This window comes from Eschrichtius robustus, chromosome 19, assembly GCF_028021215.1.
Source record: "Eschrichtius robustus isolate mEscRob2 chromosome 19, mEscRob2.pri, whole genome shotgun sequence".
Lineage (NCBI taxonomy): Eukaryota > Metazoa > Chordata > Mammalia > Artiodactyla > Eschrichtiidae > Eschrichtius > Eschrichtius robustus.
The window spans coordinates 19,180,238-19,205,389 of NC_090842.1; the positions used below are offsets into that span (position 1 = coordinate 19,180,238).

At 49.6% G+C, this 25,152-nt stretch overlaps 1 protein-coding gene across 2 annotated transcripts in view; it reads right to left on the reverse strand.

The window, feature by feature from the left end:
* Nucleotides 1-1,105: 1,105 nt before the first annotated feature.
* The window catches only part of DUS2 (dihydrouridine synthase 2), a 44,399-nt gene continuing 20,352 nt past the window's right edge, over nucleotides 1,106-25,152 (reverse strand). For both annotated transcript variants that reach the window (XM_068528773.1, XM_068528772.1), the window contains 14 exons: nucleotides 25,004-25,049; nucleotides 21,259-21,350; nucleotides 20,401-20,444; nucleotides 19,168-19,228; nucleotides 15,903-15,950; nucleotides 12,095-12,160; nucleotides 11,847-11,917; nucleotides 9,766-9,852; nucleotides 8,260-8,428; nucleotides 5,690-5,811; nucleotides 4,263-4,412; nucleotides 3,029-3,116; nucleotides 1,887-1,960; nucleotides 1,106-1,652 (listed from right to left, as the gene is read on the reverse strand). In XM_068528773.1, the coding sequence (XP_068384874.1) occupies nucleotides 1,415-1,652; nucleotides 1,887-1,960; nucleotides 3,029-3,116; nucleotides 4,263-4,412; nucleotides 5,690-5,811; nucleotides 8,260-8,428; nucleotides 9,766-9,852; nucleotides 11,847-11,917; nucleotides 12,095-12,160; nucleotides 15,903-15,950; nucleotides 19,168-19,228; nucleotides 20,401-20,444; nucleotides 21,259-21,350; nucleotides 25,004-25,031 (1,338 nt within the window). In that variant the 5' untranslated portion in view covers nucleotides 25,032-25,049 and the 3' untranslated portion in view covers nucleotides 1,106-1,414. The remainder of the gene's footprint in view (nucleotides 1,653-1,886; nucleotides 1,961-3,028; nucleotides 3,117-4,262; nucleotides 4,413-5,689; nucleotides 5,812-8,259; nucleotides 8,429-9,765; nucleotides 9,853-11,846; nucleotides 11,918-12,094; nucleotides 12,161-15,902; nucleotides 15,951-19,167; nucleotides 19,229-20,400; nucleotides 20,445-21,258; nucleotides 21,351-25,003; nucleotides 25,050-25,152) is intronic.

A 25,152-nucleotide genomic window follows, 5' to 3' on the forward strand; every position in this document is an offset into this window, starting at 1 on the left:
CCTTCTCTGGAAGCACTGGTCTGGGAAGTTAGTTAGGGCAGCCTCGGTACGGAGTGACCCCATTAGCTGCACAGTGCCGCTATCATAGGGCGAGACTATCCTCCAGCCGGCCTCGAGCAGGAAGAGAACAGCTGATCCCACTCAGAGAAGGGCCCTTGGGCCCAGCAAGAACTAGAAGTGACTTGCCCAAGGTCAAAGAGTGATGGGCTCTGGGAGGCCACTGGTATTGGTATCCTTATCTGCAAACAGAAGAGCAAGTGTGGGTGCAGGGAGGGGCTGCTCTGGGACTGAGACAGGGGCCTTACGTGCCCAACCCCTGATTCAGGTCATCAGGGCTGGGGGTACTGACTGGCACAGGGGCCTGACCCTGAGTAGATGGGAGAAACAAGGCCTTGGCCCAGAGGGGAATCCCCCCTCCTCACAGAGCTTTGAAAAGGGGAGGAAAAGCAGCATGTTTACAGCTGAGGAAGCAGAGGCGGTGCTGGGCAGGGACCTTTGGTCAGAACGCCCCTCCCAGTAAGCGGGGTGGGGGAGGCCCCATAAGATGCAGTAGCTGTTTGTTTGCTTCTCACTGCCAGAAGGAAATTAAAGAGAATCTGCCACTTCCTTCCGGCCCGAACAGGATGGTGGGGGCGGAAGGGGGGGTGGGCAGTGGCATGGGCAGGCAATCACAAGGCCCCCAAATTGCTGCCATCAGCAGTCTCCAGTGCCCTCTGCTCAGAGCAGGCACCTCACAGGTCTGAGCTCTAGCTGGGGTCAGACCCAGCACCACCCCCCCTCACCTGAGCTGGTCCCTTACTAGGGCACCAGATACCCTAATCATTCCCCCAGATTCCATATCACCTCTCATCAGGAAAGCCAACTGATGGCCAGTACCTCAGGTTTACCATCAGGAGAATGGGCTTCTTGGACTTTCCTGGCTCAACTCAAGTCCAGTGAGCATTAAAGGTGATAACCAACCCACCACCTCCATCTAGACTCGTAAGGATGGGTAGGAGAAATGTTGTAGAAAGCCCCGGCTCTGCACAGAGGGTAGAAGCAGAATAATTATGCCAGGACATCTGTCCATGTGTAAAGGTGCCAGGCTGAAGCAACCAGCCGTGGGTAAGGGTGGAGGGTGTCTTTATTGCACTGTACCAATGTCAGGTTGGGGAGGTGCCACCTGAAAAGCTCCTGTTTTCAAAGAAAATACTGAGGTCACTGGGAACTTGGCTCCGCTACTCAGACCCACCAAAGGAGATGAGCACTCTGAGGATCTCCTGGCCTGTGCTCCAGGCTGCTGGCCCAGGCCAGAACCTCTTAATTCCTGCCAGCAGTGGCAGCAAGTTGTCCAGTGGCATCTGGCTGATGCTCTGCACCCATAGCCATCCTAGGGCCAGGCCCAGAGAGGGGCTGACCAGGGTAGGGATGGTAGTCACCAGCCTTCCAGTGGGCTCTCTTTACCACTTGCCAAGGCTAAAAAGGGCTTCTTGCACAGCTCCCCAGGCATGGCTGGCTCCTGAGCTCTGGGGTCCCCAGTGTCTTGGTCAGGGGCCTCCCGCTTGCGCTTGTGCAAGGAGGGGCCCTCCTCACCCAGCCGACCCTCAGGGAGGCCCTGGCTCCGCAGACAGACGATGGCTGCAGCCTGCTCCGCCAGTTTCTTGGACTTGTCCCTAGGCAGACGAGGCATGGGGCAATAAGGCAGGAAGACAGGCAGACTGGTTACAGGACTAGAGTCTGGGAGGCCTTACTCTACACGCCCTTGGCAGAGATTCTGACAAAACTAGGGAAGGGGTCATCGCCCAGGGATGCCACTGCCCAGGTACACCATCCCCCTAACCCTCCCAGGCCAATGTGAGGATCAGGCCCTGCTGACAAGCCTCATGCCCACTGATAAGGAAACTCACCACAAGGTGGACTGGTACTTTTGTTCGGCAACAGTGACAACAGAACAGAAGAGGCGATCCAGGGGCCGTTGAACCTGGCACAGAGAGAGCAAAGGAAACAGGGATGGCTGCATGAGAGCAAGAGGGCCAAGCCCTGGAGGGAAGTCCTTCCCACCTAAATCAAATGAAGGCTACCTGTATCACATGCTCCTCCCCAGCAGAAGTGCCTAGTGCATCTTCCAGGGAAGAAAGGTAGATACACAAACAGTCAGTGACATCCCAGTGTGTCAGGAGTTCTGTCATGGACCTAAGCAAAGGTCCGTCAGAGCCCTTAGCTGCATGTGACTATGAGCTTCCTCCTACTGACATCTGGGTGGGCCAGGTCCCCCAAAATGAGAAGGAGTTCAACAGATGGCAACGCGGTGAGAGGGGACAAGGACTGGGGCAAAGAAGGTACACCTGGCAGAGCGACCAGGTGATGTGGCGGACAGAGAGCTGAGTGGATGTGACCTGAAGCAGAAAGACACATGGGGGTCTCGTGCTCTGTGCTGAGGTAGTAGGGCTTGATCCCAAAGGCACTGAGGAGCTGATGAGGACGCGAGCAAGGGGGACAGAATCAAATTCGTTTTGGAAAAGTCACTCTGGCAGAAGGGAACACAAGGCCCAGAAGATACAAGCTTGGAGGTCAGAAGGCCAGTCCAAAAGAGACAGAGCAACCTAAGCAGGCCATGGGGACCAAAGAAAGTGAAGCAAGACTGTCCCAAAGTTTCCCCCGAGGGGCCCCAGACATGGGGCCCAATTCTGTGCCCCACTGGCTGAGGCCTGGTCCAAAAACATGTCAGTCTAACTTTTAGGTCTGAGCGTCCTTCCTAAGCCAATTGGCCCTCTCCAGAGAAGTCTCTCCTGCCTAAGCAATGCCACTGGAGGGGACTGGCGGAAGCAGCCTCTTACTCAGGCCTCTAGTTCAGTTTTATGAAAGTGGCCAGAACTAGACAACAGGTCCACTGTCAAAGGGAAGGAGCTAGAAGGCAAAGAAGGCAAAGCCAGGCTCCAGCCAAGCAGTCTGGAGTGCAGGTACGAGCTGTGGGTGGACTCGGGGTGGCGGCACTAGCCATGGGAGTGCTGTGGGCTGGATGCAGGGCAGGCCACAGGCAGGAACTCACCGTTTCATACACAGGCTGTGCCAACTTCTCCCTCCGGCACCACTCCAGCAGGCACATCTTGGGGGTGATCTGGGGTGAGTATGCTCTCCTGGGGAAGGAGGGAAAGGTGTCAGGGCCCACCTACCATGAGCACTCCATTCCTCAGCAGCGGCCCTACTCAGTTCCTGGTAGGAGCTGCAGGAACTGGGACAGCAAACTGCTGCCTTAGGACTCCTGCACCTATTCCCTTGAGCTCCCATTTCTGTCCCACCAGTGGCTTGGGGCCTGAGTTCTCCCTAAAGGGAAGATGGGCTTCAGTTGCTTGGGGAATTGGAATGGGAAGTGAACTCCAGCACTCTGAGCTCCAGCCTGGAAAAGAGCCTTCAACAGCCAAGAAGGAAGGTACAATTTGCCTCTCAAGACAATATCAGGAGGGAGTGGGTGGGAGTGGGGACACAGGTGGCCATACAGTGGTCTCAGGATCTAGCTCAGGGCCCACCCTGATTATGTCCACCAAGTGTCAGGATGATCCGCTGCTGCCTTGGGCACAGTGGACTCCAGTTTCAGAGTCAGGCGGTAACAGGGTGGGAAGCGCGATGTTCCAGCTTCCCACCAGGAGCTCTCCCTGGATATGACTGCCCAACAGCTGTGCCTACATCCCTCCTCCCAAGACTTTGCCAGACAAGACTGACTCCTGGTCTGGGCCTGGGGATCCCAGAAAGGTTCAGATTCCAGATCACAGAGACAAGGATGAGGGCCCCATTCAACGCTGAGTCACAGTCTGAGGCAATAATTGGCCTGAGGCTATTTCTGCCTAGAGAGGGCACCACAGGGCTAGCGAGGGGCAGTGAGGGTAGGCTGTTTAGCCAGATGAGGGTTTAGGTCCTGCTGCTCTTCTGGAGCTCCCTGCAGGCAGCTAATTCCTGAGGGCCAAGGAGAAAACACAGACTTCGAGGAACAGAGGGGACAAGTCTCCCCAGCCTGAGTTGTGGGAAGGGGTGGGTCAGGAAAAAGGTATAGTTTAGTCACCCTTGGGACAGCATGCACAACCCTGACAGCACTGCCTGGGCTTTCAGCGACTGTCTTCTCCAAAGTGCCTTCTTTGGGTTGCTGAAAACTGAGAACAATCATCCAAACCAAGGAGATCTGTGGTCCCTAAGCTTGGTATTAACCATGGACGGCAGCCAGCTTGCTGGCCCAGTCAGACCTGAGGACACTGGCCCTGGCCCAAGCTGAGGCCAAGCTGGAGACCTACCGGTCAAACTTGACAGCCATCTTAATGATACCAGAGGTGTCTTCAGCTGGCTCCTCCACCTCCTCTGGGCTCCTGGCCAAGAGTTTGGCCCGCCGGGCGTCCAGCTCTCGTGTGGTTTCCTCATAGAAGGCACCAAGGCCAAAGGCCTCACTATGAAGGGACAAGCAGAGTAGGGGAAGCCCCTTAGTGGAGCCAGCATTCAGGAAACTACTGCAGGAGCCCAGGGCCCCACCACTGAGAAATGCCCCCCACATATACCCAAACACCACCAGGGCCTAGCCATCAGAAGGTGCTTTCTACACACCCCTGTGATCAGCCTGAACTGACAGATGGAGAATGAATGCAGGTCCCTGAGCGTGAGCACTGGAGGGCAGGCTGGGCTGGGTGGAATAGATTCCAAAGGTCACCTGCAGCCTCTCTTCCGAGGAGGAACACACAGGCAGGTGTCCCTAGCCAGCAGTGAGTGAGTTGAGCTATGCTGACCAAGCGCTGGGGATATGCACAGCCTTGTCCTCATGCAGGCCCGTGGGAGGAAGACACGGAGGCCTGACCACTGACCGGTTCCCCACTTCCCGCCCCGACCACACACAGGCCAAGCCTAAACTGAGGTACCACGCAGAGCTACAGAGTGATACTCTTGAGAGTTGTCCTCTTGAGCTCACAAGATACTTGGGTCCAGCTGGTTAAGCTACATGGGCTAGGGACAGAATGAATACCACAAGCCCAGGGAGAGGAGGAAGGTTCTGGCAAGGCTCTTCCCTCTAGGAAGCATCTTAAGGGCTGGAGGACATTCATGAAGATGGCTGCCTGAGGGCAAGCCTAGTCCAGAAAGGCTTCTCTGGAGGAAGGAGAGTATAGACAGCTAATGTGCGGGGGAGACAGCATTCAGGCAGGAGACCCCGTACAAGCACAGGCAGACAGGGAGCTGTGGGAACAGGCACTAGACCAGGTTGTGAGGGGCCCCAAATGTCAACCACTTGAGCTGTAGCTCTACCAGATCTAGAGGATCAAGGGGTGGCCTCTCAGACTGCAAAGTGATGGGGTGTGGGTGCCGGCTCAGGCCAGGGGCTCCATTCTACAACCCCAACTCTCCTAACCATTGGATCTTGGTGGCCTGGCATGTGACAGATCTGTTACCAGGAAAGCCCCTTCCTCCCCAGGGATTCCCGAGCCCAGCCCTCACCTTCCTCCATCCTACTGGTGCCCTAGTTCCCGAAACTCTGCTGCTGAGATCAGTCCAGGGATGGAAAGATCTAAAGATCTGAAAGCACCCCCTTCTGTGAGGCAAAGCTGTAACACCTCCCCACTCTGGCACATCCACCTCCAGAAGCTGTGTCCTGGGTCCCCTGGTAGAGTCAGCTTAGGGCTCAGGGTCAAGTCTGGGTAATGTCTGCAAGGACAGATGAACAGCCCATTGCCCGTCTCACCAAATTTCCTGGGAAGACTGGGCGGCATGGAGCAACCTCCCCTGGGGCGACTCCAGCTGTTCTCGTAGCATCTGGCACAAGCAGTACTTGGTGTTGGTGTAGTGGTTGTCATACTGCACAGCCTGAGAGAAGAACTGCCATGAGCCCCCTTGCTGCCCAGGCAGGCTCTCAGGCCTGAGCTCTGCTCTGATGGCAGGAAAAGGGGCTCCAAGGGGGCATCAGAGGGGCTTGCAGCCGAGGCAGTGTGACCCCATAAAAGAGCCCTCTCGATCTTGGCCATCTACTCCTCTAGTTAGTGGCACAATGCTTGAGGGTCACAGCTGAGGCCCACAGTCAGGAGCACACTCTACTGGACAGCCTGACTAAGGTCCAGATGTGCAGGGAGCTCCTCCTGCATCGGCTACCACAGAGGACCTGTTGCCGAGCATCTTCCAAGGCAGGGAGGGGGAAACAGCCAAGTTCTGGTGTGGCAGGACCAGCCCCAGGACAGGGGTGAGATTCTTCTACTCCTTATAACCATAGTGAGTGCCTGCCCCTCCCACATCTTAAATAGCCTGTCTCCAATTTCTCCCAGCATGGGAAAAGTCCAGCACCATTGACCAAGCATGTTCGCACGTGTTAACTTGTCACTTCATTGAGCTAAACAAGTAGTTACCACTACCCAGACTGGGAAATGCAGGCTCAGGGAGGCCAGACAACTGCCCAGGGATACCCAGTGGAAGTCGGCCTGGCTGGGGCAGGCAGGAGAGCAGTGGGTAAACGGTGCCCCAGCCCCCCAGAACCCTCTCCCCCTCTCGCCCCCTATCAAATCTTCTAATACCTACAGCAAGGCCTATGTCTTCAGTGCCTTGGAGGTGCCACCACATGCTCAGGACAAAGCAGGGATACGTGGGTAAGCCACGGCCGGCAGCAAGGCCTTGATTCAGCTTGTTTGGGACAGAAGGCACCTGGCTGGACCAGAAGCAGCCCTGCGTATGCTTGAAAGCCACTCCCTTTCTCTGGCCCAACACACCCTCTTGAGGAGTTGCCAAGGGACAGGCTGAGAAGGAAGGATAACATCACCTTTCAGCCAGTGAGCAAGTTTGGCACTACTGAACGTGCCTTCCCTGCCACAGACCTGCCAGCAGGCCGACCTAGACCGAGCTAAGTCCCCCTTGCCTCTGGTTGACCCAGGCCATTGGAGAGCCAGCCTGCCCAACAGGACACCCAGAACCAAGGGGATGAAGGCTGCAGCGTCAAGCAGAAGAGGCTCTAGAACAGAGGCTGCCCAGCTCTGGGCACAGGCCTCAGGGTCTCCTACCACCCCCAGTTTGCACAGCCCTGGGGACACCCACATGTCATGGCAGCCACAACTGCCCATGGCAGCCTGAGGATCTGAGAAGCTCCTGACACCCCAGGTGGGTAGGAGCTCCAGGACTGAAGAGGAGGGTGGAAGTCTGCTCAGGGTGAGGGCTGCACTCTCTGCTCAGGCCCAACTCACTGAGGAATTTGAGGACCACTCACCGTCTTTGCCAACAGATATGCACAGCTGGTCAGAGTCTCACAGGGTGCCAGGGCAGTGCCAAGGAAATAGTGCAGGTGCCAAAAAACTCCTTTACAGGGAAATGCCCGGGCACTGCCATCAAACCCCGGGTGAGAAGAAAAAGCTATTCCCTGAGGAGAGGGTCAAAGTTAGGCTATTTCCTAAGTCAGAGGCTAAAGCATTCTGGCAATTAGCAAGAGAAGACATTTAGAAGTGACTATGACTGACGACCAGTTGACACGTCTTTACGGAGAGAATCTGTCCTCACAACAGCTACAATGGCTCCTCCTGGCTGTGGCTCCTCTGGTGCCAACCCACTGGCATGAGTGACACAGACACCACTGTCATTGTGCACGTGTGTGTATGTGTAGGGGGGCAGGGGGTGACAGAGACTAAGAGAAAGATATCATGTGTTTGGGGCCCCAACTGCATCCTGGATCCAGAAGCCCTTGCTATGATCCTCACGCCTTGAAAGCTTTAGAAGGAGGCGATGGTAGGGCCATGCCTCCCCAGCACCCTGCTCTTCACATTGCAGCCAGGGAGACCCAATGCTATGCCACACTAAAAAGAAAAGGAGAGGGACTTCCCTGGTGGCGCAGTGGTTAAGAATCCGCCTGCCAATGCAGGGGACACGGGTTCGAGCCCTGGTCCGGGAAGATCCCACATGCCACAGAGCAACTAAGACCGTGCGCCACAACTACTGAGCCTGCGCTCTAGAGCCCGCGAGCCACAACTACTGAGCCCGTGTGCCACAACCACTGAAGCCCGCGCGCCTAGAGCCCATGCTCTGCAACAAGAGAGGCCACCGCAATGAGAAGCCCACGCACCGCAACGAAGAGTAGCCCCCGCTCGCCGCAACTAGAGGAAGCCTGCGCACAGCAACGAAGACCCAATGCAGCCAAAAATAAATAAATGAATAAATAATAAATTTTTAAAAAGAGAAAAGAAAAGGAGAGCTGCTGGGGTCTGGGGTCTCACCCAAAGCACTTTCTGCAGGAATGTGGCAGACAGTGAGAAATGTTTGTTTTGAAAAAGTGCATAGACATACGTATCTGATGTACTTCTGCATGACCTCCTCCAAGGGTCGTGGACCCTCCTTGAGGAAGATGGATGGGTTCCACATGGCCGCTCGGGCCACCATCACTGAAGAGGCTGCCGTGGCTTGTCGAAAGTCCTGTATATCCAAATATCCTTGGATGTGGTCGTGAGATCCTCCACTGAAAAGCAACAGTGGGGTGAGGGGTATCCCCATCCTTGTATAAGCAATTTCAGAAAAAGGCAACTCCTAAATCTGCCACTTATTCAGTGTGTGGCTTTGGCCAAGTCCTTCAGCTATGAGAGCTTCGGGACACTGGAGATTATAATACACACCCCACTGTGGGGTCAGGAGCACCAAGTGAGATAACAAAATAAAGCAGTCCAAACCGTGCCTGGCACTTAAGAGGTACTCCGGAGCGTTTACCTTCCTTCCCCCTCATTCCGAACAGTGGCTAAAGCCAGCCCACATCCGAAGGATGGGGTCTGTACGTGGATACAGGGATCACAGGAAAACCCCCAGGCTGGGGCACCTATATGCCCACTGACGGCTCGGTCAAAACCCTAGAGAGGGAACAGACGCAGTGGTGGTCATGAGAGGAAGGAAGGCGGCCCGGTTTGGTTGCAATTTCCCTTTCAGCCACCCTGCGGCCCCTTGGAAACTGCTCTTTGTCTGTTCCATTAGGAGCCAGGCAGCAGCCTCAGCCCAGAGACAGCACTGTGTGTGAGGATGGGGGTGGGGGAACCCCCCTCAGGTGGCAACAGCAGCAACAGGGTTCAGGGTCTCGAGTAGCCCTACCCTCTCTCCAAGCCACCCCTAACACTCCTTGGCCTGGGGACCACCCCACCCTTAGCTCCCCCGTCCCTCCCTCCAGTCAGGCATGCCTTTTGTCAGGGTTTTAGGGCTTCAGAACTTCTCTGTTCCCAACCTGCCATCAGGCAGGTACAGGGTTGAGCTGGACTCCCAACTGGCCCACACAAGCCAGCTCCCCAGTGGCAACAGGACACTGCTGTCTTACTGCTAAGCCTTTGGGCTGGTCATTGGTACCTCACACCTGCCAGTCTAGGTTCTGGTCCTGTCACTGTCCAGGATCTGGGCTCATCTGGGCTTTGGTCTGTGACCTGCCTCATGCTCCTGAGCCATGGCTCTCTGTGCTCTGGCTTGAGATGCCTCACCCTACACCCTACACACCTTCCTCTGGGTGTGATGTCATCTTCCCCTGGGCCTGTTTCAGCAGCCACTCTCTTGCTCTCCCTGAACACTCCCACCTCAACCCGTGCATAGGAATGTCCTGGGCCCCTGTCTACTGCATACCTACATCGGCCACTCAACAGAGGCCAAGGGACACAATGGGCCCTTCTCAGCCTCATTGCCAAGTTCATTTTTGTCACACCCTTTTTTTCTTTTCTCTTAGTCATTTTTTGATGCTATAGCGTTCCATTTTCTGTTTGTCGGGTTCAAATCACTTCTGAGTGAAGTGAGGCATAAAAAAATAAACGAGGAAGAAGGGAGGCTTACTTGGCTATGACAGGAATGGAGAGGGTTTCGGCGATGGCTTTGATGGCTTCACAGCTGACAGGGTGCTGAGGTCGCTCCTCCCGCTTCCTTGGAGATAAAGAGACGGGGCTGGGGGCTGAGTGCCAAAGGTCACGTCACACTTAGCACCGGGTTATGTCAGCCAAATCCTACGGTCCTCCTTCCTGAACCTCAGGAAGGCCATGCGGCCAGCAGGGACAGGGCTCTGGGCTACAGGGGACGGCTCTCCCTGACCTCTGTTGTGCCAGACAGGGGCAACACAGGTCCATGCTGAGAAGGCAAGTCCAGGTCTCAAAGGTCTGCAGGTGAGGCATGGCTGCAGGAAGCCGATGTGGGTGGTCACACCGCCACTCCCCAGCTTCCCCTCGCCTCTGCCAGAGATGAGGGACGGTGCCTTAAGAATGCTACCCTTACTGTCCCGGTCTTGCCCTCCCAGAGGGACTGGGAACAGCTGCTGCCACTCAGACTGGCCACTCCCACACAGCTGCGTGTGCTGAGGCCAAGTTGGGCAGCTGATCCTGGGGAGAGGCACCTGGCACAGGGTAGGCCCGGCAACCAGAGCAGGCCACAGACCATGGCTGTCACAAAGAGCCGCAGGGGAGGCAAGACCACAACCCAGGGCCCCTGCATCCAAGGTCAACTGCAAGAAGCTCTTGTGTATGAGTGAGTGAGTCTTAGGGATGCTAAGGTAAGCCCTAACTTGAGCTGTGCACAGGGACAAGCCAGAGAGGTGGTCGACCAGAAAGCCCTTGCCCAGGTCCTATCTGCATGTGTCCCTCTGCTATACTCCTCAACAAAAGTGTCAGGGGCCACAGGGCCTTAGAAAGCCCTATCAACCCAGCCTCCACCTCCACCTCCCTGCACCCCCAGCAGCCCAATTCTAGCCCATCCTTAACAGCTTTGATGGCCTGAAAGTCCCTCTTTAAACTCGCCCAAATCTGTCTTCCTAGTGTTTCCAACTACTGGGAAAAAGGAATAGCTTTATTTATTCAGAGAACACTCTATGCCAGGCACTATGCCAAGGCTGTATATTCATAATCTCATAAAAGCCTCGTGACAACCCTATCAAGCAGAAATTATCTTAATTTCCAAATGAGGACTGTGGTGCTCAGGGAGGTTAAATGACTTGTCCAAGGATACACAGCCAACAAGCAGCAGACCTGGAATTTGAACCCAGACCTGGGATTTGAAACCAGGCAGTCTGAGCCCAGAGCCTGCTGCCTCCAGGGGGGGCCTGTGTGTACGCGTGTGTGGCCTTTCACCACCCCCTGCTGGCTTCAACACGCACAGCTCTGCTTTTCTGGTTTTATGTGTTGGAGTTCTGGGTTCCCTTCTCTGAAAATGCTGTAACAGGTACAACCAGCAAAAAATGCACTGTTCCTACAAGACGCCTGAACTCAAAAGGAACACCACTCAAAAGAGAGGTCACCCTGGCCAAAGTCTGCTGACCTGGGATTCTGTACAAAAGTATATCCTGGACACGGGGAGCGAGTTCGACTGGGAAACCAAGAGTAGCCTTCAGCAATACCTCAGCTCTCAGTAGACAGCAGATTCAAGGACTGTTTAAAGTAGTCACTGTGACAGCTGGCAGTCCAACAGGGGCAGACAAAAGAGGCAGTGCCTTTAAAAGAAGAGCAATCTGCCTGGGGTCATTCAAGGGAGGAGCTATTGCTGAATGTAGTGTAAAGAAAATGAGATTCAGAGTCAGAGTTCTAATTCTACCACTTCCTGGCTACGTGATATAATTTTGAGCAAATCACTCATTCTCTACCATTTACATGTCTTGAGGGTAGGGGTGTTTCTCCTTCCCATTGGTCTCTCTGTATCTCTAAAGCTTGGTGTAGTGCCTACCACCAGTAGATGCTCAATGAATGAAACAAAGAAAAATGCAACCCCCATAAAGAGTTTGACTGCCCTCTGAACTTAGGGGATGTCAATGAGCTAAGCAGAGCTAGGCTGTGTATGTAGAAGAGAAGCTGGTAGTCACCTGGGGTCTGGTGAAGAATCATTAAGATGGCTAGGGACCTCCCTGCAAGTCAGTCACTAGAAAGGCAACCACTCACCTCCCATGAACCGCGATGGCTGCAATGCCGGTCCTCTCTATTCGCTTAACAAGGCTCAGGGTATCTTCCAGCTGAGGGACAGGACCACACAGGGTGTTTACTGAAGCCACAGAGGGAGCAGCTGCCAGCTCCTAAAGTGGGCTCAGCTCTACCCCCTCCTCCAAACCTAATTCAGCCCCTCAAGAATCATTCACACCCCCAAATCAGCATCCCCAGAGAAAATGGACCTTCAGATGTAAGATCTTTACCGATGGCAGGATGCGAATCTTGCAGGTCACAGGTCTCTGTGTCCCTTTAACAAGAGTGCTGAGGATCTGCAGCGGGGAGAATACAAGAGCATCTGCCTCTTCTGGAACAAACACCACAACTGCTTGTACTAATGAATTCTGCTCCAGACCTGTGCGGCCCAGTGGCATGGACATGTTTATGTCCATGTACATGTCCATGTGAATGCGCCTGTTGCACGCATATACATGGAAGCTCCATGAGGGAAGGAGTTCACCTTTTTCTCTGCTAGAGCCCCAGCACCAGCAGCCCCTTGCCTGGTACATAGCAGTATACATATATTTGGTAAATGAATGAATGAGTGAGTGAATGAATGCATGAATGGATCTGCATGCATGCTTGTACAGAACACAGTGATCCTTTGCCAGGGCAAACATCAGAATCACCTGGAGCGCCTAAGAAATACAGAATCTTAGATTCCACCTCATCTTTCCTGAATGAGTCTCTAGGGACAGGGCTTAGGAATATGTGATTTCAAAAGACTCTGCCCAACACATTCCCTCCTCAAAATGATTCTGAGGCCTAACCCTGGTTGAGAACACATGGCTCACAGCTCCATTCCTGATTGAAGGCATGTTTCCTGAGTGCTGTTCCAGGATCTGCCAAGTGAGTGAGCAGGAAAGTTTGAGCAGGTCCTGGGCCCTGTCCTCAGGTACCCCCTCTCTTTAGGGGAGTCAGATATACAGGAATGAAACTGGCAAAGGAAAAGACAACATAGTCAACATATTTAAAAGTGTTTATTTTGCATAGTAATTGCAAAGGACTCCAAATAAAGATCAAGAAAGTCACACAGGAAAGTGTCAGGGAAGTAGCAAGTCCAGACAAAGAGTCAGAGATCAAGAAAGGTGTAGATGACACTGCATGTCTGTGACCTTGCTATCTTTATCTTCTTCCCTCATCAAAAATTTTGGGCGAGGCAAGCTAGGGGGAAGGTGATGCCAAGAGCCCTCTTCCAAGAAACTGGATCCCTGTCCAGCAGAGCAGAGGGGACATCCAGGCAGCAGCTGCCAGTCTGGTTCTAGACAGGTGGGGGCAGCAGAGACAAGAACCAGTGAAGGAGGCCTTTCTCTCAGGGACAGGCTAAGGCAGGCCCCTCCAGGAGACATTAGACCAAGAGCCTGGGCTGATAGGACAGATCATGGGCAAGACAGGGCCTACTGGCCCAGGCACAACTGCCAGAGACTGACAGGAAGGAACAGTCCCCAGGTGCTGCCCCAGGAGGCTGACTGGGCCTGAGGTCCTAGGGTGACTCTGGCAGGGCTTAAAGGGGCACCTACCCTTTAAGGGAGGAAGAGGGAATGCCAGATCCATCAAGATACACAATAAAAATTCTCACTCCAGTCCTGTCCTTCAAGCTGACAATACAATCTCTGGAGGGTTCCTTTGCAAGTGCTGACTCAGAATCCTCTGATGTCTGGTGATTTAAGCAACATCAGCTGGTTTGACCCAGTTCTCTGTTTTGCAGAACTTCCTCTTGGGGTATTTTATCCAAGCAACTCTAAGCACCTTCTTCAGTTCATCTTCTGTTCATTTCACGTGCATGTTCAGGACCAGGAAGGAAATTAGTAACGAAAAGTCCTAGCCCTTTGCAAGAGTCACACTGAGAGGAAAGGGCAAATAGAGTCTGTCTTTTGGTCAGACTCTAGCAGAACCTCTCCTGGACCCAACTCTCCCAGATCCAAGCCACACCCCATGTCTCTGTGGCGTGAAAAGTCTGTGGGGGAAAAACACCTGAGACGGGCTGGTATCTGGGCACATCTACCCACGGGCAGGCACGTCTCCCCAGATCCACTGGCTGACTCAGGAAAAGCAGACTTTGGCTCCCCTGGTTGTTGGGGAGGGGGCAGGGAGGAGGATGGGAAAGCACAGGCCTGGGAATCAGTGAGAACTGAGCTCAAGTCCTGGCCCTGCTGATTGTTAGCCATGGCCCAAGTGCAGTGCACACAAGGGGATGCCCTGAGCAGCCGGGGGCCCAGGGAATCTGGGGCAGGGGTCAGAGAGAGGCTATTACTGATAAAGAGTCTTAAACTGGGTACACCAGAGTCACCTGGGAAGCTTTTTCAAAAGACTGATACCCCCTCCCTGCCTTTCAAAAGACTGATACCCGCTCCCTGCCTCTGTCTACCCCAAGAATATGCAGAATTCTCAATAGATAGCATCCTTTTTAAAAAATTATTATTGTGGTAAAACATATATACATACAATTGTCTGTCTTAACCATTTCTAAGTGTATAATTTAGTGGCATTAGCTCAAGATGTCGTACAACCATCACCACTATCTATTTCCAAAAATTTTCATCACCCCCAAACAAGCAGTCTTATTTTGAAAAAATCTCTAAGGTGGTCCTGAGATGCTCCCACAGATGGAACCATGGACCTAAAACACCAAGCCTGGAAGGACATACAAAGCTCTCATCCAGCTCACCCAGTTTGCCAGCACAATTTGAGCCTGAATCTAATCCATCGCACTCTTCCTGAGTCTCATTTGGCTTTACTGTAGAAGCCTGCAACCTCTCTTTCACGAGGCAAAACCTGTCCACTAGCCCGACCTGGCTCAACCGACCACCCTGCCAACCAGAGAATTAACGAAATGAACTGAGCTTCTGAGGGGGGGTGTTAAGTCTGCTGCCTCATGTGTGAAATGTGCCCAAAGAAGGGCAGTGGCGAGGACAGAGCCAACAGCATGGGCGGGAGAAGCCAGGAGGCCAGAGGATAACAGAAATGCCTGTATGTATGTGCTGTGAAGCAAACCACCCGCTACTGAGGCCCCTTCCCTAAGTGTGGAATCCACAGTTGTCCACATCTACTCCAGCCTGCATAGAGGTGTCTGACTGGAGGTCATTATCTGTGCCTGTCCACACACGGGAAAAATGAGGAGGCACCTAGCCCATAAACACACAAATTTTCCTAGATCCCAGACACAGTGGGGCTGGAAGAATAACAGGGTTGAGCTGCTGACACAGCAGTGGCAGCTCTTAATGGTGGTGCCTTATCCCAAGTTGCTCTAGCCTATGGGAGGCACTAGGAGGCTTAAAGCCCAGAGGTGGAAGTGGGGATGGAGAATGAAAAGGAAATCAAAGGAGCTAAGGGGAGCAGCAAGGAAAAAGCTGGTGAACTGCGAGAGGAAAGTAAAAGGTGCATGTGGTATGGCAGAAAATGTCACTCCCACATGTACTGGCAGCTCACAACACTGGTGGCAAACATCAACCTGACCCTAAGGCCTCATAAACCTAGCCACCAGAATCACCAAGGGAAGGAGATCAGAGGAGACTAACTTCAGCTTACCTTGTATGGCCTTGGCCTGGCCTGGCCTGCTCTCATACTGATGGTGGACTCCATCAGTGTGCAGGGCACCCACTGATGCTCTCATCAAGCCCCCGGGGAGAGGGCAATCCCCTACATCCTGACACACACAGCCACTGAGCCTGCCCACTACCCACAGGTAGCCTGGCATATGCTCTCATGATCTTCTCAGAAGGGAGAGAGGCAATACAGAGGCGGCTCTAAATGAGTCCTCAGGACCCCTGGCTCTCTACTGACATGTCCCTAGCCTTGGGCTTTTAAGGAACTCCAAGGCTACTGCAGGCTGGCTCAGGGGTTTCTGAACCTGGCTATATGTCAAAATCACTGGAAAGCCTTTGAAAAACTTTCCAGACCCCAGGTGGAGTGACTGATTCTCTAAATCTGGGGGAAGGGTAGGGGAGGTGTTCCAGGCAACTCTAGTTCATAGGCATGTTTAAGGACCTCTGCTTTCACTCATGCAGGACTTACCTTCTCAATCTTGTCAGGATCTGATAGCAGGGCAGCTCCCATTCCTCCCTAAGGAAAAGCACACAGAGGGGCTCTTACTGGAGGAGGGTGGCTCCTCCCTGTGGTATGGCAACCTGGCAGTACCCCAGCACTTGCCTCCAAGGAACCAAGGTCCACTGGCAATCGCCTGTGCCCAAAACATCAGGGATCAGTTTGATGACTTCTAAAAGCCAGCACTCTGATCCCCTTAGCAAGACCCACAGATCTATCTAGAAGTGGGTTCTAAAAAATCATTTTTCAGGACTGCCCATTTCCTACCCAGGGTCTCAGTGCCTTAATAAACTAAACCCCACCATCTGCCAAGCCCTTAAAAAAACAATGGGTCATTCTTCCTTTGAAATGAGATCAAATGCAACTTCTTCCTATCCTACCGTCACTTGCTTGGATACCACCTCTGCCAGCAAAGCCACTCAGAGGCACACAACCTCCAAACCTTGTCCAGGCCCTGATCCCCTGCCAGCAACAATGGCCAGCCCAGTCCTGAGCACCCAGACCAATGTCAAACTCTAACAAAAGCCCTAGCTAATGGAATCAACAACCCCTGGAGTCACTTAAATCTCAGCATTAACACCAGGGGCTGTCTCTTGACGGTGTGATTACTGGTGATTTTATTGTTCTTTTTTGTACTTTTCTATATTATCCAAGTCCTGGGCAATGGTATGAATTACTTTAATAAGTGGAGGAGGGGAGAATGTTAAAAATCTGAACCCATTAAGAGGGAGGTGAAGGGGAGAAAAACAAATCCAATAAATATATGCTGTCAAGTATATAGACTACGTACTAATGAATGCTCAAGGAATGTGCTCAGAAGGTTTAAATTCAGTTATTACAGTTTAATTTCATGTTTAAGAACTACACATTAGAACCAGAGAGAACCAGCGCAGACTGAGCCTGCATTTCAGAGGAGAACTAAAAGAACAGAGCTACTAGCCCTGGACTACCTCCAGATACGAACCTTACAGGCCTTCAGGAAGCCCTGGCCACTCACCCTGACTCCGTCTGTCCTTCACCTCACACACGATCCGGCCCTTCCTTGTTGAATCACAGGATCTAAAATCCACTCTCACTGCCCCTTCGACAACAATGGCTTTTCCAATTGGTATTTCCTTCCTTCCTCCCTTTCTATTTAACTTCTTAACTTGCTTTTTAGAATAGGCAACATATTAAAAATCTTAAAGGTTCAAAAGGATAAAGAGTAAGAATTCTCCCTCCTTAGAAGGAGGGAAAACTATTCAATTAATTTTTTTAACATGACTTCAGTTTTTGAACCATGAGAAGAGAGCAGATGTTCAGCTGCCATGTACTGGTACAGCACACTGGGAGGGATCTGTTCTGACTGGTCAGTGCCAGTGCTGTGACTGCTGTTAATTATTTTGAAGAGCACCCCTGCAAGGGGAATTTATTCCCTATGCAAAACCAAGTAAAAGCTTAGTTTCCTTCCCCAGGGGAAACCAGTGTCACCAGTTTCTTGTGTGTCTTTCCAAATATATTGTATAAAAAGAAAAGTAAATATATATTTTCATTCCCCATCCCCCATATATAAATGGTGATACACCCTATACAATTCTGCTCCTTGCTTTTTTCACTCCACAATCTCAGGGAGAGTATTCCAACAATTTCAACTCCAACTCTGCTCCGTACATAACTCAGGCACACAAAGGAGTAATTAGAAGGTAGCAAAACAGAGCCTGATGTTTTCAACTCCTCATAGACAATTTCAAACCTCCACGATTCCTTGAAGCAGCTGTCCACAAGGCCCTCTGGATTTCAAGCATCCAAAGGGCCTTTCCCTCAGGCAGTCTTCAGCCTCCTGGCCTAAATCAAAGGTCTCCAGGCCAAGTTAACTCCTGAGAGCAGAGTGGCTAACTCTGGGCAGTGGGCTATGGGGACATCTGTTATGTCTACACTGCAGACCCTCGCACCCTGTGATAAGGTTCCCAGGGGCGGCCCTGCAGGAATCCCTCTGGTGCCTCACACTCAGCCAACCCCAAGCTGTCCTTGTTATCCGCTCCAAACATCCTCTTCCTCCAGCAGTCCTGATGACGCTGAAGACCTACCGTCTTCCTGGCTGCCAGTCTTTCCTCCCTCTACCCCCACCACTCACCCTGCCTCCCACTCCCAGTCCAATCATTTGCCAGCCAAGTGCTATCAAATTCTGCTCCAATTTGGCTTCTCTTGTGTCCATCCCTGGTCTCTCCTGTGGACCCAAAACACTCATCTCCGATATCTGTATCCTGACCTCTGGCCTCTTTCCACTTGAATCCACTAGACACATGGCTTCCAGATTAGTATTTCTATTTATAGAATATATTTGGAAAGACACACAAGAAACTAGTAACACTGGTTTCCCCTGGGGAAGAAACTAAGTTTCTGATCACAAGCCTTCTCTGTTCGAAAAAGATCAGAGGTATCTAAAATCAAAGTTCAGCTAATCTGGTCCCAACCAAGATTTTCAATCCTGTGTTCCTCTGCTTCCTCTTCACTACCCACTTCCCAACCCTCTGGTCAAATCAAGGTTCCCTGCCTCTACTTCACATTGGCCTCTGGGTCCCTGCTTGTGCCACTCCCTCTGCCTGCAGAGTCCCAAACCTCCTCATCAAGGACTACATTTCCCCACAGGATCCTGAGTTTAAGGGCTGCCCTTCTGCTGCTTTCTCTGAGCTTCCATAGCAGTCCTGTCTGGTCTATTCTGATATGACAGTGGGGACACATGTATTGCATCCTCTATTTTTATTCTTGAAAAAACAAAGCCCTGTTCACTTTATTCTTTCTTTTAACATTTACATCATTTGTTTTATTACTTGGGCACGAGTGCTGTGTGTGTCTGTGTGTGTGTGTGCGTGTGTGTGTGTGTATTTATTTATGTATATATGTATATGTTTGTGTGCACATTTAAAATTTTTCCTGAACCATTTGAGGGTAATTACATATATCATAGCCCTTGACTCCTAAATATTTCAGTGTGTATTTTCTAAGAATACGGATATTCTTACATAACCACAGAAGTTATCAACTTCATATATTTTCACTGATACAGTATTTTTAGCTAATCTACCATGGTCTATATTCCAATTTTGCCAGTTGATCTAATAATATCCTTTTGAGCATTTTGCCCATTAGTACAGGATCCAGTCCAGAGTCAGGTACTGTACTTAGTCATCACCTCTTGTCAGTCTCCTTTAATCTGCACCCTGTATTTGTGAAGAGTATAATGAAATCAGTTTACCTTGGTGGAATACTCTTTAGGACAGCCCATGTTGACGTCGATACCAGCCACATCATTTTCTCTGGAAAAACATGAAGGAGGAAAGGTAATAAATATTCAACTTGAGGGTAGGACATAAAGTCAAAGGTATGCGTCCGTGCTCATGGAATTCTTAATGTTCCCTGGCCCTCTAAAACACACCAGCCCTCAGAGACAGAAGCTGAAAAATCCTGTCTCTAAAATGTGCAACCGCCTCTCCTCCTGGGCAGAGCTCTAGAGGAATAACATAACGTGCTCACACATGTAGGAAGGGCTAGTTGTAGAGGATTTTGCTAGTTCTGAGCTGTATCAGATAACTCGAATATCAAATGACAGCCACACTGCACTCCATCCCAGAGTTCCAGTTCTAACTGGGTAGTGAAAGCCATAATGCACAAAAGTGACATAAGCACAAGAGCCCTTTCCCAGAGCACCGGTTCTGGAGGAAGTGGAGGACTGTCTTTGCGTGCTAGGCTGCACAGCTGGCTTCCTCTAAACAAGTCTCAGATGTAGAAAGGACCCTTTCCTCATCATCTGCTACATACACAGTTACCAGTCTGTGACCAGCAGCAACTACTACCCGAGTTCCTTCTCACCCTTGTTGTAATTAATAACAATAGCTAACAACTTACTAAACACTCACTACGTGCCACATACTGCAAAGACATTTACATGCATCATTTCATTTACCCTTCCCTATAACGCCAGAGGGAGGTGGTACTATTGGTATCATTTTATACATGAGAAAGCTAAGTTCTCAGTGAGGTTAAGTAACTTACCTAAGGTCACACAGTCAGCAGGTAGCAAAGCCAGAATTCCAACCCAGGTCTAAGTCTAAAGCCCCTCTCCTTAACCACATTACTCTCCTGCCTTCATTAATTTAGGAAACAGTAAGTCTTACCTACACTTCATGAGATTTAAAACCTCAGAGTTCACAGTCATGAGAGTATCTGCAAAGGAAACCTCACAAATAAACACTAAAAAATAGGCTCCCACCCAGAGGTTCTCTGGGGTCCAGACACAGTGCGTTCACATGAGTCCCAGGGCAGCCCTTGGACGCAACAAATAGAGAAGGGAACCTGAGCCTTTTAACCTGGAAACAGAAAGTAGTGGACTAGGAAGCAGGAGGGTGGTCACCTCCAAAGTCCCCAGGAACAGTAAGACCTCACAACCCACAAGAGAGGCAAAGACAGTACCAAACAGGGAAGAACTTACACAAGCCTGGCCACAGCAAGAGCTCGCTCTGCATCTGAAGTCCCCTGGGAACACAAGAGGCTATATCAACCACTGCCCTGATACAGGTCCATGTGCACAGACAAACACGCTCAGGCACGCCATGCACACACACAGACACACACACACATCAGCAAGTGAAGTCCAGCTGGCATTCTCTCAAACAGCTAGCCCACGGGACTAGCTCACTGTTGGAGGCCAAAAGTGGACCTGGAAGGCTGAGAAAATGTCATCAATGCTGTGAATACTTTCAAACATACAAAAAAGTTGGAAAAATTTTACAGTGAACATTCATATACCCACCACTTAGATTCTACAATTAACATTTTGCTATATTTGCTTTATCATAAGGCTACTCATTGTTATCAATTTTTTATAAACCTAAACATCATTCAGGAAGTATTTCTGAAAAAATACCGAGAAATGCCCAAAGCGAGAGAAGAGAACTAGAGAATCACTACAATCCTAACACAAATCTTAACTACTCTTCAAGAAACTTAATTTCTTTTTATGGGAAATACATACAGATTACACAAAACAAAGACCATGATCTGAACAACCAATGCTAGGGAATAAAAATATATAAGTCATGCCAAATAGCCAATCCCTACAATGAAGGAAATTAAATTTGAGACTGGAGGCATGTAACAGACTGCTAATAGCTTGATCTCCATAAACCATCTCCAACAGTGTAATCGCTCATGAGCAGATCTCTGAAAACCGTTTAAAGCAGGGTCTTCAGGAAGACTGAAGACCACTGTGCAATGGAGCCCAGGCATGTAACACTGGCCCGGCACAAGGCACGAGACGGGAAATTCGCTCTGTCCCGGGATATGGTACCATCTGGAAGACGACCCTGCTCTGCTCTCTTTCGCAGGTGCGGAAGACTACTCGGTCGTCGGGAGCGACAAAGTCGACTGTGCTGAGCACCTCTGCAAGAAAAGAAAAACATACAGGGCCACTCAGTGAAGAAGCAGGTTCAACCTCGCCTAACCCCTGGAAGAAAACACAACAAAAGTATCACCTTGAAGGGAAAAATGGGATGCTAGAAGTACACTATACTTGAAAGAAATCAGGGTATACGTGGGAGACTTCTGAGGTGCTGATGATGGTCTATTCCCTGACCTAAGGATGGTGAGTTACATGGTCCCTCGCTTTACAGTTATTTACTAAACCGTGTGCTTGTGTTTTATGCACTTTCTCTGCATGGTGTTTACATTTTGCACTTTTTTTTTTTGAGAAAAAGATTTTTTAATGAATTATTCATTGCTTTGGGTTCCTCCTTTCTGCAATGTTTACTTTATTATGGAACCCTCAAAATAACACAAGATACAATATATTGTGAATATCTTTCTCATATATAATTGGGTTTTTTCCCACGTTTCCTTCAGTCTATAAACCCAGAAATGACCTTTTTTAGAAGAAATTTTTCTGCTCAGCTAGAAGTGACCTCATGAATCTTTGGAATCATCTGTACTTTACATTTCTTTAAAAAACTTTTATTGGAGTATAGTTGGTTTACAATGTTGTTAGTTTCTGCTGTACAGCAAAGTAAATCAGTTATACATATACATATATCCACTCTTTTTTTAGATTCTTTTCCCATATAGGTCACTACAGAGTACTGAGTAGAGTTTCCTGTGCTATACAGTAGGTCCTTATTAGTTACCTATTGTATATACAGTAGTGTGTCTACGTCAATTCCAATCTCCCAATTTATCCCTCCCCCACCCCTTTCCCCCCTGGTAACCATAAGTCTGTTTTCTACATCTGTGACTCTATTTCTGTTTGGTAAATAAGTTCATTTGTATCATTTTTTTAGATTCCACATATAAGTGATATCATATGATATCATACAAGTGATAACATATGATATTTGTCTTTCTCTGTCTGACTTACTTCACTTAGTATGATAATCTCTTGGCCCACCCATGTTGCTGCAAATGACATTTTGCAATGTTTTTAACGTTGAAAAAAAAGATGTACAAAGATAAGAGGAACCTTATCTTTGCTTCAGATTTTGCCCAAATTTTCCCAGAAGATGTCACTCTGAAGTTCAGCAAAGTTGCTGTTCTTAATTACTTATCTATCATGTGCTAGGTACTGTGAGTGGAGATTTACCATATTACAGTCAATCCTCATTATTTGCAGTTGTGTATTTGCAAATTTGCCTGCTTGCTAAATTTATTTGTAACCCCCAAATCAACACTTGTGGTGTTTTCGTGGTCATTCACAGACTGCAAAAAATTTCTGTCACCAATGCACACATTCCCAGCTGAGGTCAAACAAGGCAACATTCTGCCTTCTTGTTTCAGCTCTCATCCTGCAAACAAGTGTCTTTATGGTGGTATATTTAATGCCACTTTTTTTTTTTTTTTGCATTTTTGTGCTTTTTGTTGGTGATCTCAATGTTTAAAATGGCCCCAATCATACTGCTGAAGTGCTATCTAGTGTTCCTAAGCATAAGAAAGCTGTGGTGTGCCTTATGGAGAAAATAAATGTGTTAGACAAGCTTTATTCAGGCATGAAATCATAGTGCTGTTGACTGTGAGTTCGATGTTAATGAATTAACAGTATATGTTAAATAATGTGTCTTTAAACAGAAAGACACATAAAACAAGGTTATATATTGATCTGAAATACATAATGAAAGAGCGTGACCAGAGGCTTACAGGAACCTAACTCTGTATTTCCCCTAGGAGCAATGGTTCCGTATTCGCTAATTTGGTGGTCTTAGCAACTTTATAGAACATAACTATTGCAAACAACAAGAATCTCTCATGCTCTTCATAATGAAGTTCTACAATAGGTACTAACATTATTAGCTTTCAAAGATGACTACCACATGGAAGGGTCCAATGTGGCAGATGGGAGAATATGCCTATCTCAAAGGCTATTCTGAGAAATAAATGGGATCTTTAATGCACGTAAAGCACTTCCATAAAGGGAAGCTGTTATTATCATCCCAGCAACAAACAGATTAGATGGTTAAAAAGGTGGGGTAAAGGCAGTGACATGTTGGGAGAGGTAATCGAAGTGATCACCAACAGCAGAGACTTCTCATGACTAGCAGTAAGCAGTCTGAGAGAAGAACGACAAAAACTTAGTGTGTTTATACTATGCTTTTCTGTTTAACATCAAAATACTGAAACCCCTGTTAAAGCACTGGCGAAATCAATTCTGACACAGTCATCTATAGGTATTGACATGGGAAAATGTCCTAATGGAAAAGTAAGTGGCAGGGACTTCCAGGGCAGTCCACTGGTTGGGACTCTGCGCTTCCACTGCAGGGGGCATGGGTTCAATCCCTGGTCGGGGAACTAGGATCCCGTGTACCATGCAGTGTGGCCAAAAAAAAAGAAAAGAAAAGTAAGTGGCAAAACGTATATCATGATCCCAAGTGTGTGTGTGTATAGGGGAGAGAGTATATATAAACATGTCATATTTTTATACACACACTTTACAAAATGTGTAAAAAGTACATGTTAATTCTCCTTGTGATTACTCTTCAAGTATGGGATTATGGGGGATTTTCATTTTTTAGGTTATATACATCTATAACATTGAATTTTTCATAACACAAAGAAAATATAAATCTAAAACAATTAAAATTGTTTGACAAAAATTGACAAAAGTTCTAGTGAACTTATATTAAGATTTCACAAGCATGCATACTTTTCAAAAACCTCAAACAATACTACAACTCTCATCAAAGCAGAATCAGCCTCATCAATAAAGTATAAGCAAAACCACAACTCAGCACAACCACTTCCATTTGCAAAGGTCTTACATGTCCCTTATCTTATTTGATCCTCACTCCAACCCTGTAATTTAAGTAAAGCAGGGATTATGATTTTCCTTTTACAGCTAAAGAAACTGAGGCAGAGAGGTCAAGTGACTTGCCCAAGGTCACAGTTAGTGAGTGGCAGAGCCAGGATCAGTGCCGAAGCCATCCTGACCCCAAAGGTCCCTCCTGTACTATGAAACCTGGTGATTTATATGCCAGCAAGCCTGTGGGTAGAAGGCATTCTCAGCCTGTTTCACATCTGGCTATTTGTCATGGTCTCTGGAGAGCAGTGACTATTCTCAAGAGAGCATGTGGGGACTTCCCTGGTGGCGCAGTGGTTAAGAATCCGCCTGCCAATGCAGGGGACATGGGTTCGCGCCCTGGTCTGGGAAGATCCCACATGCCGCAGAGCAACTAAGCCCGTGTGCCACAACTACTGAGCCCACGTGCTGCAACTACTGAAGCTGGTGCGCCTAGAGCCCGTGCTCTGCAACAAGAGAAGCCACTGCAATGAGAAGCCTGCACGCTGCAACAAAGAGTAGCCCCCACTTGCTGCAACTAGAGAAAGCCCACGCGCAGCAATGAAGACCCAATGCAGCCAAAAATTAATTAATTAATTAATTTTTTAAAAATTGGCTTATAATCAATGTATCTTTAAAAAAAAGAGAGCATGTGATCCACAAAATTACACAGGCAAGGAGCACCCTGGAGGACACTGACACCCAGGCAAGGTCAGTGGTAGCACAGTTTGGGCATGACCGGGCATACGCACAATCCTGGGACCACAGCTGCACTCACCATTGACAACTCTCTTGCACTGAAGCATCTTGAGGTCAATCAGCTCCTGCAGAGGAATCAGAGGGCACATGTCAGTCCTGGACACATAGGTCCTGGACATAGTGGGGAAGACCTTCATCACACACCTGATGGGGGCTGCTTGGCCTGTC